Source organism: Microcebus murinus, chromosome 22 (genome assembly GCF_040939455.1).
Source record: "Microcebus murinus isolate Inina chromosome 22, M.murinus_Inina_mat1.0, whole genome shotgun sequence".
Taxonomy (NCBI): Eukaryota; Metazoa; Chordata; class Mammalia; order Primates; family Cheirogaleidae; genus Microcebus; species Microcebus murinus.
Window position 1 is genome coordinate 20,467,884 of NC_134125.1, and position 15,754 is coordinate 20,483,637.

The 15,754-nt window shown below is 45.0% G+C and overlaps 1 protein-coding gene across 4 annotated transcripts in view; it reads left to right on the forward strand.

Moving 5' to 3' along the window:
- Positions 1-2,127: 2,127 nt before the first annotated feature.
- NF2 (NF2, moesin-ezrin-radixin like (MERLIN) tumor suppressor) overlaps positions 2,128-15,754 on the forward strand; it is an 86,155-nt gene continuing 72,528 nt past the window's right edge. For 2 of the 4 annotated variants that reach the window (XM_012763865.2, XM_075996693.1), the window contains exon 1: positions 2,146-2,658. In XM_012763865.2, the coding sequence (XP_012619319.2) occupies positions 2,545-2,658 (114 nt within the window). In that variant the 5' untranslated portion in view covers positions 2,146-2,544. Of the gene's footprint in view, positions 2,659-15,754 lie in introns of all 4 variants that reach the window. The other 2 variants (XM_012763866.2, XM_075996692.1) reach the window with 2 other exon arrangements.

Genomic DNA, 15,754 nt, shown 5'->3' on the forward strand with positions numbered 1-15,754 from the left:
CCTTGGCTCTGGGTTTAAGGCTTGATTTGTCATCCCTGTGGGGAGGCCACAGGAGAATCCATGTTGGTTTTCCCACCCGTAGGGAAGAACTGAAGCAATGAAAATGAGGACACTCCCACGGGCAGGCCCACACTGCCCTAAACAATCAGTTTGGTGGAGAGAATTTGCTAGTAGTATGCAGGCCATAAAGTTCCCACAGTAGCCTCCACCTCACTGGGTGTGCCAGCAAATGATTCCTGGGGCTTGGCTGGTGCTTCCTGGCACTGCAGGGGCTTGTGCAAAAGAGCTCGATTTATGTTATTAGTACAGTTATTGCAACAGTGTCTGCTGAGTGCTCCAGAACTGTAATTCACATTTCTTGAGAATGCAATAGGGAGAATTGGAAAGCCACAACCAGAGAATCAGGGCAGCACAGTGGTAATACCAGTAAGCTCTGGGTGGGACAGACCTGGGTTCAAGTCCTAACTTTGCTTCTCTTGCTCTGGGTTATAGCCGGCAAGAGGCTCTATCATGTTGAGTCTCCGTGGGGTGGGGGTGATGCTGACCATAGTTAACACTAACACATGAAATTGCCTGTATTTGCCCATTAAGAGCTACTTAAAATACAGAATTTATTAGTTTTTAAATATAGAAAGGTATCATTCCCCACTCAATATAACACTTGCTAGCATTAAAAAAATAAATAATACACCTAATATGGTTGGAAAATGCAAATCATACATACATTACAAAATGAAAAATGCTTTCATTGTCCCACCCTCCTTGATCTCTAAATACAGCAATTTCACAGGATTCAACTTAGTGTCAGCCACCATTCTAAAGCCTTCTATGGGCTGGGCGCGGTGCCTGTAATCCTAGCACTCTGGGAGGCCAAGGCGGGTGGATTGCTGGAGGTCAGGAGTTCAAAACCAGCCTGAGCAAGAGCGAGACCCCATCTCTACTATAAATAGAAAGAAATTAATTGGTCAACTAATATATATAGAAAAACTTAGCCGGGCATGGTGGCGCATGCCTGTAGTCCCAGCTACTCGGGAGGCTGAGGCAGGAGGGTCTCTTGAGCCCAGGAGTTTGAGGTTGCTGTGAGCTAGGCTGACGCCACAGCACTCACTCTAGCCTGGGCAACAAAGTGAGACTCTTGTCTCAAAAAAAAAAAATGAAAAGAAAAAAAAGAAAAGTAGTCTTCTATGTATTCAACATGCCTAAATTTTTCAACAACCCCATGACGTAGGTACAATCATTAACAATAATTCTCCTAATCAGCAGCAGAAAGATCTGGCGGGAAAGTGCCGACTTAACAGGCCTCCACAAAGTGTTTTAAAAGTTTGGGAAACACAGAGGTCAGTATATGCAATATTTATTTATTTATTTGAGACACAGTCTCACTTTGTTGCCCAGGCTAGAGTGAGTGCCGTGTCGTCAGCCTAGCTCACAGCAACCTCAATCTTCTGGGCTCAAGCGATCCTCGTGCCTCAGCCTCCAGAGTAGCTGGGACTACAGGCATGCGCCACCATGCCCAGCTAATTTTTTGTGTATATATTTTTAGTTGGTCAATTAATTTCTATTTATAGTAGAGACGGGGTCTCGCTCAGGCTGGTTTCGAACTCCTGACCTCGAGCAATCCGGCCGCCTCAGCCTCCCAGACTGCTAGGATTACAGGCATGAGCCACCGAGCCCGGCCTCAGTATGTGCAATTGATTCAGTGCCAAACATGAATATCCGCCAGATGTCTGAAACGCGATCCCCTGTGGCGCCACTAGGTCCGAAGGGCAGCTCCTCACTGGACCAGAGAGGGACCCAATTCCCGCGTACCGGGAACAGCATCTACGTGGACCCGGGAAAGGCGCGCCGGGCTCCGCCACGTCAACCAGTCCTGCTAGAGTAGGTGTATCCTTACGAACAAAAGCGTTCGGAGTGACTGCCGCTATAGCCACTCAACGCCCAGCCCGGGCCCGCGCGTCCAGTCAGAGCGGAACTTCTAATTGGCGGAGTCGATCTGAAGGAGGTGGGACATAGCGGGAAAGGCCTGCCTCCCTGACACTCTCAGCCTATCGGGGCGTCTGAGATGCAGCCGCCGGGTTAGGTTGCACTGCGTGTGGGGACTTGGGAGGCCTGAGGGCGGGGCGGGGACGCTTCCCGCGGGTGCGCGGAGCGAGGACGGTGACAGCCACGCGCGCGCGTGCGCGTCTGCCTGCCGCGCGACCCCGCGACTGCCGTCGGCCGCTGCCGTCTAGGGTTCTAGTCTCCGGGCGTCCCCGGCGGCCCCCGCCCGAGTCCCGGAGAGCCACGTCGCGTCCTCCCCGTCGGTCCCAGCTCGCGTCCCCTACCCGCCACCGTCAGGGCCTGTCCCTGAACTCCCCTTTCCGCCCGGGGCAGGGTCCTCGCGGCCCATGCTGGCCACTGGGGACCAGCGCAGCGCAGACCGCTCCCAGGCCGGCCGGCCGGCCACCATGGTGGCCCTGAGGCCCGTGCGGCTCCTCCAGGGGGGCTAACAGGCCCAGAGCGCAGGCCGTGGGGCGCGAGCGTCCCGGGCCTGAGCCCCGCGCCATGGCCGGGGCCATCGCTTCCCGCATGAGCTTCAGCTCGCTCAAGAGGAAGCAGCCCAAGACGTTCACCGTGCGGATCGTCACCATGGACGCCGAGATGGAGTTCAATTGCGAGGTAACCGGCGGGCGCCCCGACGGGCTCCGGCGCGGATCCCGGGGGATCCCCGCTGTGGGGCCTGGCGCGCGTCTGACAGGGACGGGGCGCCCTCGCCGCGGTGACAGTCGTGGTGGAAGCTTGAAGGATTCAGCTTATATCATCTTTGGGGCTTAGATGGAGACGGACAAAACTGGAGGGGGCCATCTAGGCCCCCAAAAATCGTGTTAAAGATTATTGCTGCTTTTTTTCCCTAGGTCTTTTGGGTTTCGCATTTCCTGAACGTTGTTTTCATTCATTGTTGTTGGAAGGGGCTGGCAGCTTCCCTGGTTGCAAAGTCTGGATTTCAGAGTCAGGCTTAAGCTTAAACTCTAGGGAGTTTTTGTGGTTGTTATTTTGTTATTTTGTTTTTTTGTTTTTTTTTTACTTCGTTAGGTAATATTGTTGTGTACCCAGGTATTAAAAGTTGCATCTTGTTTGTTGGAAAGCCTATACTAGTTTCCCTTTTCCAAAGCTTATACATTCTGGAAAAAACTCTGAGAAAAGAGGCGATGATGTCTTATACTTTACATAGTGTTTCCATCATGATGATAAGAGTTATCATTTGTTGAATACTTTCTAAGTGCCAGACATTTGCACATTTAATCCGTACAACAATTCAATGAGGTAGGTACCCGGAACTGTATAGCCAGTAAATGGCAAAGTGGGGTTTTGAACTGAGCTAATAGCCAATACAGTACTGCTTCTCAAGTAATATAAGTTCTTGCTACTCAGAGTGTGGTTTGTGGACCAGCAGCATTGGCAACAGTAACCTAAATCAGAGGTTGGCATACTTTTCCTGTGCTGGGCAATGTAGTAAATATTTTTAGCTTTGCAGGCTAGAGGGTTTCTGTTGGAACTACTCAAGTCTTTAACATTGTAACACAAAAGCAGCCTTAGACAGGATGGACTTCCAGCATTACAGTGTGAGGAGCCCTGCTGATCTGTTCCCCTGTAAAATTAGTGGAAATTATTTTTAAAAATGCAACTCTTGGATGCTGGGCATGGTGGCTCACACCGGTAATCCTAGCACTCTGGAATGCTGAGACTGGAGGATTGCTTGAGATCAGGAGTTCAAGACCAGCCTGAGCAAGAGGGAGACCCTGTCTCTACTAAAAATAGAAAGAAATTAACCAGACAACTAAAAATAGAAAAATCAGCGGGGTGTAGTGGTGAGCTCCTATAGTCCTAGGTACACTGGAGGCTGAGGCAGAAGGATTGCTTGAGCCCAGGAGTTTTTTTTTTTTTTTTTTTTTTTTGAGACAGAGTCTCACTTTGTTGCCCAGGCTAGAGTGAGTGCCGTGGCGTCAGCCTAGCTCACAGCAACCTCAAACTCCTGGGCTTGAGTGATCCTTCTGCCTCAGCCTCCCGAGTAGCTGGGATTACAGGCATGCGCCACCATGCCCGGCTAATTTTTTATATATATATCAGTTGGCCAATTAATTTCTTTCTATTTATAGTAGAGACGGGGTCTCGCTCTTGCTCAGGCTGGTTTTGAACTCCTGACCTTGAGCAATCCGCCCGCCTCGGCCTCCCAAGAGCTAGGATTACAGGCGTAAGCCACAGCGCCCGGCCTGAGCCCAGGAGTTTGAGGTTGCTGTGAGCCAGGCTGATGCCATGGTACTCTAGCCCAGGCAACAGAGAGAGACTCTTACCTAAAAAAAAAAAAAAAAAAAAAAAAAAAAAAAAAGGCCTGGCGTGTTGGCTCACGCCTGTAATCCTAGCACTCTGGGAGGCTGAAGGGGGCGGATTGCTCTGAGGTCAGGAGTTCTAAACCAGCCTGAGCGAGACCCCCCCCCCCCCCCCCCCGTCTCTATTAAAAATAGAAAGAATTTAATCGACCAACTAAAAATATATATACAAAAAATTAGCCGGGCATGGTGGTGCATGCCTGTAGTCCCAGCTACTCGGCAGGCTGAGGCAGTAGGATGGCTTGAGCCCAGGAGTTTGAGGTTGTTGTGAGCTAGGCTGATGCCACGGCACACACTCTAGCTTGGGCAACAAAGTGAGACTCCGTCTCAAAAAAGAGAAAGCAACTCTTGGCCAGGCATGGTGGCTCACACCTGTAATCCCAGTACTTTGGAAGGTGGTTTGGAATCCCAGCACTTTGGGAAGTGGGGATGGGAGAATTGCTTGAGGCCAGGAGTTTGAGATCAGCCTGGGCAACATAGTGAGACCCCCGTCTCTACAAAAAATTTAAAAAGTTAGCTAGGTGTAGTGGCGCATGTCTGTAGTCCTAGCTACTTGAGAGGCTAAGGCAAGACGAATTGAGCCCAGGACTTTGAGGCTGCAGTCAGCTATGATCGTGCCTGTGCATAGCCACTGCACTCTAGCCTGGGCAACAGTGAGACCCCCCCATCTCAAAAAAAAAAAGCAACTATTTAAACTCTTTAGAAATAGTGGTAAGGGCAAACAATAAATGAAGAAACATCTATTCAAATCTATGAAAATTCAGTAAGGCAAGAATATGGTATTTGAACCAGAACCATTCCTTCCCTCTGACTCCCAACTCAGCGAGGTGGAGATTACACTACAGACTGCTGCAGCCCTTAAGACAGGGTACCCTCTCCCCCATCTTCCAGTCAGAGGGCTTTCTTCCCAGGAGGAGCAGTACTTTAACATTTCTCATCCTACCCAGAGCTACTTGTTGCTGGGGCTAAGTCGTGTGTGAGTGTACTTGAAAGACGGGGCTCCCTTCCATCTGGTGCCTACTCGTGCAATAGGGCTGCACCTTGGCATGGCACACTGAGATTACTGAGGCCCCAGTTCTTGCTCCAGCCCTGGCTTATTGGTGGTGGTTCCATGGCAGGAGAGGCAAGATGAGACTTCAGGTTATTGTGTCCCCCTGCTCCTTCCCAGCAAGTGCTCGGTCCCCAGAGTGAGAGTATCTCTCAGAGAGGAGCTGCCATGATTCCCTCCTCCAGCTCCAGAGCCCTGCCTCGGAGATTTTGCCTGAGAGAAACAGGTCTTAAAACAGATAGCTCCTAATTTCTTGCCAATGGAAGTGACTTCATTTGTAACACAGTGTTGGAGAAGTTCATGCCTAAGGGTACCCTTGAGAACAGTGGAGGTTTGGGTAAGAGGCAACTGGGAGATTTATTGATTTAATAAATATACAACCTAGACTGTAGGCCTCCTAGTTTATTGGAAGGAAGTGGGAAATAAGACAACTGGGAGGAGGCCTCCTGGGGTCAGAACAAATCTCAAACATTGACCTTAGACCTCTGGGGTGATGGATGTCCTCATTGCTCTGGTTCCACCATTAAATATTTTATGCATGTGTCAAAATACCAAGGTACTCCCAAAATATGTACAACTGTTATGAATCAATAAAAAACAATTTTTAAAAAGTATGTGGCAAAGCTGGAAAAAACATGATTTTCTTAAAACAGCCACAATTTAATTGAATGAGTTTGTAGAACAAGAATAAGTTATGCCTCAGAGCATTGTTGAAAATAATTGAAAAATAAGTGCCAATTAGTGGAGTTTAACAACTGAGTGTGGTCAAGGAAAGAGAGGAAGACAGCTCTATCAAAGCCACTGTCATCCCAGGATGACTGTGGGCATACTCAAGGCTGCGCCTCTCTGAGGAGCAACATCATAGGCACAGTGTGGGAAGTAGGTTTCACTAAAATTATTCAGCTGGTCACTAAACAAATAAGTCCTGGAGAGAGGGAGAACAGTCCTCAGAGTTGGTACAATGTATTATATTATCTAAAATGTTCAGTTTTCAACAAAAATTATGGGACATGCAAAGAAACATTAATGTATTATCCATACACTGGGGAAAAAGCTGGCAAAAGGAATTGCCTGTGAGAGTGACCAGCAGTCAGGTTTAACAAAAAATGCTTCAAACTAGCCATTATAAATATGTTCATAGAACTAAAGGAAAGCTTGATGACAAAGAATTTAAAAAAGGTATGGTGAGCTATTACATCAAGTAGAGAATATCAATAAGGAGATAGGAATTAAAAATAATCAAAATTCTGGAGTTGAAAGTACAATAACTGGCCAGGTGTGGTGGTTTATACCTATAATCCTAGCACTCTGGGAGGCTGAGGCAGGAGGATGACTTGAGCCCAGGAGTTTGAGGTTGCTGTGAGCTAGGCTGACGCCACAGCACTCTAGCCTGGGTAACAGTGCGAGACTCTGTCTCAAAAAAAACAAAAAAAGGATAAAAAGAAGTACAATAACCGAAATAAAAAATTCACTAGAGGCTGGGCGTGGTGGCTCATGCCTGTAATCCTAGCACTCTGGGAGGCTGAGGTGGGCGGATTGCTCGAGGTCAGGAGTTCGAAACCAGCTTGAGCAAGAGCAAGACCTCATCTCTACTAAAAATAGAAAGAAATTAATTGGCCAACTAATATATATAGAAATAATTAGCTGGGCATAGTGGCGCATGCCTGTAGTCCCAGCTACTCGGGAGGCTGAGGCAGGAGGATTGCTTGAGCCCAGGAGTTTGAGGTTGCTGTGAGCTAGGCTGACGCCATGGCACTCACTCTAGCCTGGGCAACAAAGAGAGACTCTGTCTCAGAAAAAAAAAAAATTCACTAGAAGAACTCCATCATGGATTTGAATTGGCAGAAGAAAGAATTAGTGAACTTGAAAATAGAGTGATTGGCCAGGTGCAGTGGCTCACGCCTGTAATCCTAGCACTCTGGTGGGAGGCCGAGGCAGGAGGATTGCTCAAGGTCAGGAGTTCAAAACCAGCCTGAGCAAGAGCGAGACCCCGTCTCTACTAAAAAAATAGAAAGAAATTAATTGGCCAACTAAAAACATATAGAGGCTGGGCGCGGTGGCTCACGCCTGTAATCCTAGCTCTCTGGGAGGCCGAGGCGGGCGGATTGCTCAAGGTCAGGAGTTCGAAACCAGCCTGAGCAAGAGCGAGACCCCGTCTCTACTATAAATAGAAAGAAATTAATTGGCCAACTAATATATATATACAAAAAATTAGCCGGGCATGGTGGCGAATGCCTGTAGTCCCAGCTACTTGGGAGGCTGAGGCAGGAGGATTGCTTGAGCCAGGAGTTTGAGGTTGCTGTGAGCTAGACTGACGCCACGGCACTCACTCTAGCCTGGGCAATAAAGTGAGACTCTGTCTCAAAAAAAATAAATAAATAAAAACATATAGAAAAAATTAGCCAGGCATGGTGGCACATGCCTGTAGTCCCAGCTACTTGGGAAGCTGAGGCAGAAGAATTGCTTGAGCTCAGGAATTTGAGGTTGCTGTGAGTTAGACTGATGCCATGGCACTCTAGCCTGGGCAACAGAGTGAGACTGTATCTCAAAAAAAAAAAAAAAATCCCCACATGAAATGAAGATTTTCCTAGATACACAAAAACTGAGACAATTTATTGCTCCAAGACCTGCCTTACAAGGGAAGTACTAAAGGAAATTCTTCAGGCTGAAAGCAAGTGGCCCCAGACAGTCATTTATTCATTTATTTAATATTAGAGATGGGGTTGCACTCTGTCGCCCAGGCTGGAGTGTACTAGCACCATTATAGCTCGAGCAATCCTCCCACCTCAGCCTCTCAATTAGCTAGGACTACAGGCACACAGTTCCACACACAATTGTGTAAATAATATGTATATAATGTACTACTGGGCTTGTAACTATATAGAAATGTAATATACGTGTAAGACATTTACCAACAATGGCACAATGGAGGTTGGTGGGAGCAAATCAGTAATGTACTAAGGAAATGACTACAGATGGTAAAATAATAACTTTAACAATGTATTATTGGGAATGTAAATTTAATAGATGTATATTTAATTTAATATATATAATAATATGAAAAAGGGAAAAATGGAATGGAGCTATGTAGGAGTAATGTTTCTGTGTATCACTGGAATTAAGCTTGTATAAAACTGAAGCTAACTCTGATTATATAGGTTTATATTATATTTATATATATTATATTATATAGGATTATATAATAAACTCTAGAGCAACCACTAAAAAAGAAAAATCTAAGAAAAGTGAAATAATCATAAAAAATTAAATGTTTTATTGGAAAATATTCACTTAAAGTAAGAGAAAATAGTAAAGGAGAAATAAAGGAACAAAAAAGATGTGAAACACATAGAAGAAAAGTTAAATGGTGGTTTAATGTCAAATCATTAAATAACTTCAATAAAATGGACAAATTTTTGGAAAGAAATAAAGTACCAAAATAGACCTATAGCAAGTGAAGAGATTAAATTAGTAATAAATAAAAGCCCAGGCTCTATCCACTAGAGGCTCAGATGGCTCACCACTGAATTCTGCTAAAGATTTCAAGAATTGATAAAATTCTTCATGCACTCTTTTTTTTTTTTTGAGACAGAGTCTCACTCTGTTGCCCAGGCTAGAGTGAGTGCCGTGGCGTCAGCCTAGCTCACAGCAACCTCAAACTCCTGGGCTCAAGCAATCCTCCTGCCTCAGCCTCCCAAGTAGCTGGGACTATAGGTGTCTGCCACCATGCCCGGCTAATATTTTCTATATATTTTTAGTTGGCCAATTAATTTCTTTCTATTTATAGTAGAGACGGGGTCTCGCTCTTGCTCAGGCTGGTTTGGAACTCATGACCTTGAGCAATCCTCCGGCCTCAGCCTCCCAGAGTGCTAGGATTACAGGCGTGAGCTACTGTGCCCGGCCTAGAAACTATAACATTTTTTAAAGAAATCAAATAAGGTCTAAAGAAATGTAAAAAAATATTTTGTTCATGGATCAAAAGACTTAACATTGTTACATTGGCAATATTCTGGAAAATGATCTATACAGTCAACATAATCTCTGTCAGAATCCCAGTTAAATTCTTTGTAGAGCCGGGGTGTGGTTTAAAAAAAAATAACAAAACTTGCTATAAAACAAGTATAATCAAGACAGTATGGTACTGGTATAAGAGTAGACATATAATCAATGTAATAGAATTGAAAATCCAGAAATAAACCCATACATCCATGGTCAACTGATTCTTGGCAAGAGTGCAAGACCATTCAGTGGAAGGAAGAATAGTCTTTTCAAAAAATGATGCTACAACAACTGGATAGCCACATGGAAAAATCTGAAATTATTATTATTTTTTGAGACAGGGTCTTGCTCTGTTGCCTAGACTAGAGTGCAGTAGCATCATTATAGCTCACTGCAGCCTTAAACTCTTGGACTTAAATGACTCTTACACAGCAGCCTCTCAATTAGCTGAGACATGGTGGCAGGTGCCACCATGCTTGGCTTTTTTTAAAAAAATTTTTTGTAGAGACGGTGTCTCGCTATTCCCCAGGCTGGTATCAAACTCTTGGCCTTAAGCAATCCTCCTGCCTCAGCCTCCCAAAGTGAAAATCTGAAATTAAACACTTATTTCAAACCATATACAAAAAAAATAACTCAAAATGAATCAAAGACCTAAATGTAAAAGTTAAAACTATAAATCTCTTAGAAGAAAACACCAGGGATAAATCTTCACGTCCTTAGATTTTGCATAGTATTCTTAGATATGACACCAAAGCATGAGCAATGAAAGCAAAAATAGATAAACTGGACCAATAAAAATAACTGGCTGGGCATGATGGCTTATATCTGTAATCCTAGCATTTTGGAAGGTCGAGGCAGGAGGATTGCTTGAGGCCAGGAGTTCGAGACCAGATTGGGCAACATAGCAAGACCCATCTCTACAAAAAATAAAAAAAATTAGCTGGGTGTGGTGGCGCACACCTGTAGTCCCACCTACTCAGGAAGCTGAGGTAGGAGGATCTCTTGAGCTCCAGAGTGTGAGGTTGTAGTGAGCTATGATGATGTCACTGCATTCTAGCCTGGGCAACAGAGTGAGCCTGTCACACACACACACACACACACACACACACACACACACACACACACACACACACAAATTAAAACTTTTGTGCTTCAAAAGGCACAATTAGGGGCTGGGTGTGGTAGTTTATGGTTATAATCCTAGCACTCTGGGAGGCCAAGGCAGGAGGATTGCTTGAGCCCAGGAGTTTGAGACTGCTGTGAGCTAGGCTGACGCCACAGCACTCTAGCCTGGGCAATAAAGCGAGACTGTCTCAGAAAAAAATAAAAAAGGCACACACCATTAAGTAAATGAAAAGAAAAAATATCAGCAAATCATGTATCTTTTTTTTTCTTTTTGAGACAGAGTCTCACTTTGTTGCACAGGCTAGAGTGAGTGCCATGGCGTCAGCCTAGCTCACAGCAACCTCAAACTCCTGGGCTCAAGCAATCCTTCTGCCTCAGCCTCCCGAGTAGCTGGGACTACAGGCATGTACCACTATGCCCGGTTAATTTATATATATATATATATTAGTTGGCCAATTAATTTCTTTCTATTTACAGTAGAGACGGGGTCTTGCTCTTGCTCAGGCTGGTTTTGAACTCCTGACCTCAGCAATCCACCCGCCTTGGCCTCCCAGAGTGCTAGGATTACAGGCTTGAGCCACGGCGCCCGGCCAAATCGTGTATCTTATAAGGAGCTTAGGCCAGGTGCGTTGGTGCACGTCTGTAATCCTAGCACTCTGGGAGGCCAAGGCGGGTGGATTGCTGAGGTCAGGAGTTCAAAACCAGCCTGAGCAAGAGCGAGACCCCGTCTCTACTGTAAATAGAAAGAAATTAATTGACTAACTAATATATATAGAAAAACTTAGCTGGGCATGGTGGTGCATGCCTGTAGTCCCAACTACTTGGGAGGCTGAGGCAGAAGGATTGCTTGAGCCCAGGAGTTTGAGGTTGCTGTGAGCTAGGCTGATGCCACGGCACTCACTCTAGGCTGGGCAACAAAGTGAGACTCTGTCTCAGAGAAAAAAAAAAAAGGAGCTTATATCTAAAATATATACAGAATTCTTTTTTTTTTCCTTGAGACAGAGTCTTGCTCTGTCACCTGGGCTAGAGTACTGTGGTGTCAGCCTTGCTCACAGCAACCTCAAAGTCCTGGGGTCAAGCAATCCTTCTGACTCAGCTTCCTGTAGCTAGGACTACAGGTGCACACCACCATACCTGGCTAATTTTTCCATTTTTAGTAGAGACAGGGTTTTGCTCTTGCTCAGGCTGGTCTGACCTCAGGCAACTCCTGACCTCAGGCAGTCCTCCTGCCTCGGCCTCCCAGAATCCTAGGATTACGAGCCACCACGCCTGGCCTATAAGGAATTCTTATACCTCAATAATAGAAAGGCAAATGACCCAGTTTAAAAATTGGAGAAAGGATCTGAGTATACATTTTTTCAAGGCAGATATACAAATGACCAATAAACCTGTGAAAAGATGCTCAATATCATTAGTCATCAGGGAAATGCAAATAAAAACACAATGAGTACCACTTTACCACAATGAGATCCGCTAGGATGGCTGGAATAAAAAATTGTTGGCAAGGTGGTGGTGGCGCGTGCCTATAGTCCCAGCTACTCAGAAGCTGAGGCAGGAGGATCGCTTGAGCCCAGGAGTTTGAGGTTTCAGTGGTGAGAATCACTTGAGCTGTGACTATGCCACTGTATTCTACCGGGGGCAACAGAGTTAGACTCTGTCTCAAAAAAAAATGTTGGCAAGAATGTGGAAATATTGGAGCCCTCATTTACTGCCGTGGAAATGTAAAATGGTGCAGCCAGTTTGAAAAACAAGGTGGCAGTTCCTGAAACAATTAAACATAGACTTACCATATGACCCAGCAATTCCACTTACAGACCCAATTCTACTTATATAGACCCAAGAGAAATGGAAACATATTGATAGAGAAACTTATACATGAATGTTTATAGTGGCATTATTTATAATAGCCAAAGAGTGAAAACAGTTTAAATGTCCATCAACTGGTGAATGGATAAACAAAATGTGGTATATCAATAGCGTAGAATATTATTTGGCAATAAAATGGAATGAAGTACCAACACATGCTACAAATGGATAGACTTTGAAAACATTGTGCTAAGTGAAAAAAGCCAGTCGCCAAAAAACACATATGATTCCCTTCATATGCAAGTCTGGAACAGGGATATCTACAGAGATAGAAAGTAGATTAGTGTTTGCTGGGGGCTGGGAAAATTGGTTGTGGCCTAGGGGTTTGGTAGCTAAAGGATACAGAGTTTCTTTTTAGATGATGAAAATGTTCTAACACTGACTATGGTGGTGGTTGTACATCACTGAATATGCTAAAAACCACTGAATTGTACATTTTATTTAATTTTTTAGAGACAAGAGTCTCACTCTGTCGACCAGGCTGGAGTGCAGTGATGCTGACCCACTGGATGCCAGTAGCATCCCCCTACCTGCCCCAGTTCTTGTGACAACCAAAAATGCCTTCAGAGGGAGGATACTCTCCCATCTCCTCTCTTTCCTCCAGCCCCCACTCCACCATCGCACTGAGAATCACTGATCTATAGAAAAGGAAAATAGTGGTGACGTTCAGAGAGGCAGAATAGTATAGTGCAGAGTTTGCCAAACTTTAATGTTTACATCAATGACCTGAGGATCTTGGCGAAATGTAGGTTCTGGGGTGGGACTGAGAATCCTGCGTTTTTTTGGTCACTCTGTTGCCCCAGCTAGAGTGCTGTGGCGTCAGCCTAGCTCACAGCAACCTCCAACTCCTGGGCTTGAGCAATCCTTCTGCCTCAGCCTCCTGAGTAGCTGGGACTGGTGGCATGTGCCACCATGCCTGGCTAATATTTTCCTATATATTTTTAGTTAGCCGATTAATTTCTTTCTATCTTTAGTAGAGACGGGGTCTCACTCTTGCTCAGGCTGGGAATTCTGCTTTTTAACAAGCTTTCAGGCTTTCAGTGATGCCAATGCTGCTGGTCCGGGGACCACACTTTGAGTAGCAAAGCAGTAGTGTAATAGAAAGTGCATGGGGTTTGAAATCAGACAGACCTGGGCTTGAGTCACAGTGCAACTACGTCCACCTTGGACAAGATACTTAAGCTCTCTTGGAGCTTAGTTTTTCCATCAGTAAAATAGGACCAATAATACTGACACTGCAGAATTGTATGGATTCGTGAAATGCATAGTGCCTGGCAAAAGGACGAACGAGAAGGGACTATAACTGGCCTAAAGAAGGAGGCTCTGATCACCATAGGCACCACCCTGTTGTGATTTGTCAAGCCATCGCATCTCACTGAACCTCAGATTTCCAGTGGCAATATCTATTTGTAAACGATGTTCAGATATTCTGTTGAAAGTAATAGTAGTTTATGATGATAGATCTCAGAAGTCTCCTGCTCTGTTTTTATGTTGTACATCAACTGAGCAGGGTGCCGATGCTAGGAGATGGCGGATGCACTTTGAAAAAAAGAAGAGAGATGGTACTTGTGGAATTCTTGACTTTATTGAGGTCAAATGTAGGTGGCTTTTCAAGAAGGACTCAATTTCAGAACCAGTGATAGTTAAAATATGAGTCATGTTACCTTATGCTAATAAGTTCAGACTTTTTTTTTTTACTGCAGAGATAAGGGGAAAAAATCTTCCTGCACTACTTGCTGCAATGCACAATTGCCTTGATGCTTTGGAAGATTTTTCCACTTGAAAAATTTGTTATTTGTCATTTTGAGAAAGTGGGTGCTGAATATAATTTGCCAGGAGGCTAAACAGTTATGTTATTTCTTATCTAGGCTGGAATTTTACTCTAATAATTCAATCTATCAGTAAGAAGAGCCACATATAAAAATATTTCTCAAATTGAGTTGTGAGAGATTCTTATATTGAAACCTCCTTCTCCTGTTGGCATCCTAAATATTTCGTATACCCAAGTGGGATTATGATGGGATTAAATACCAACATTATAGATCATTCCAACATACAAGAAGTGGACACAGTTGTCCATAGGGGAAGGAACTTTCAAAAGGGGAAAACAGAAAGGACAACTCTGGTATTTATTATCAAAAGATCTTAAATCCTATGGCCGGGCGGGGTGGCTCACGCCTGTAATCCTAGCACTCTGGGAGGCCGAGGCGGGCGGATTGCTCAAGGTCAGGAGTTCAAAACCAGCCTGAGCGAGACCCCGTCTCTACTATAAAAATAGAAAGAAATTAATTGGCCAACTAATATATATAATATAAAAAAATCAGCCGGGCATGGTGGCTCGCGCCTGTATTTTTTTATTTTTTATTTTTTTTGAGACAGAGTCTCACTTTGTTGCACAAGCTAGAGTGAGTGCTGTGGCATCAGCCTAGCTCACAGCAACCTCAAACTCCTGGGCTCAAGCGATCCTCCTGCCTCAGCCTCCTGAGTAGCTGGGACTACAGGCATGCACCACCGTGCCCGGCTAATTTTTTTCTATATATATTAGTTGGCCAATTAATTTCTTTCTATTTATAGTAGACACGGGGTCTCGCTCTTGCTCAGGCTAGTTTCGAACTCCTGACCTCGAGCAATCCACCCGTTTCGGCCTCCCAGAGTGCTAGGATTACAGGCGTGAGGCACCGCGCCCGACCTCCCACGGGGTTTAGATGGCCTCCGTGCTGCTGCTCAGGTCTAGGACACAGACAGGTGGGATGAATGCTATATTCGACCTAGTAATTTCATCCTATAATATTTGGTGTGTCCACCTACCTGGCAGTTGCTAACTTCTTTATTCTGAGACCCTTTCAAAGTGTGTATGTCCTTTGAAAAGTTAGTTATCGTTCAGACCTTGTTGTTTCATTTTCTTTAACTTTTTAAAGTCCACTTCTCTCCTATGCCCTGTCCTCCGTAGTTTAGTTTTGGAGCAGCCCATATTTAAGGCACTGGAGCATACCGGAAGATAGTAAGAGGAAGGTCCCAGCTGTCTAAGGTTCTCATGATCTAGTTAGAGAAACACATGGAAAGATAAGCGAATGAGGGTGTGTTGCTATGAGTAGGAAAGAGGAATCACTGTGCAGTGGGGTGAACCATGGATGTGGCTTGAGCAAAGGCAGTGGATGGGAATCCTCTGGTTTGCGGAGGGAGATATGTTTGAATTGGTAGGTTCAGGCTAGATATTGGAGGCCCGTAAAGGCCAGGTGAAGGAGTTTGTGTTCATCAGATGCAGGGGGGAGCTTTGAAGTTTTTACTAGGAATGTGATTTTAAGTGGTAGGCATGCAGAATGATGTGGGGTGTTTGGGGTTGAGGTGG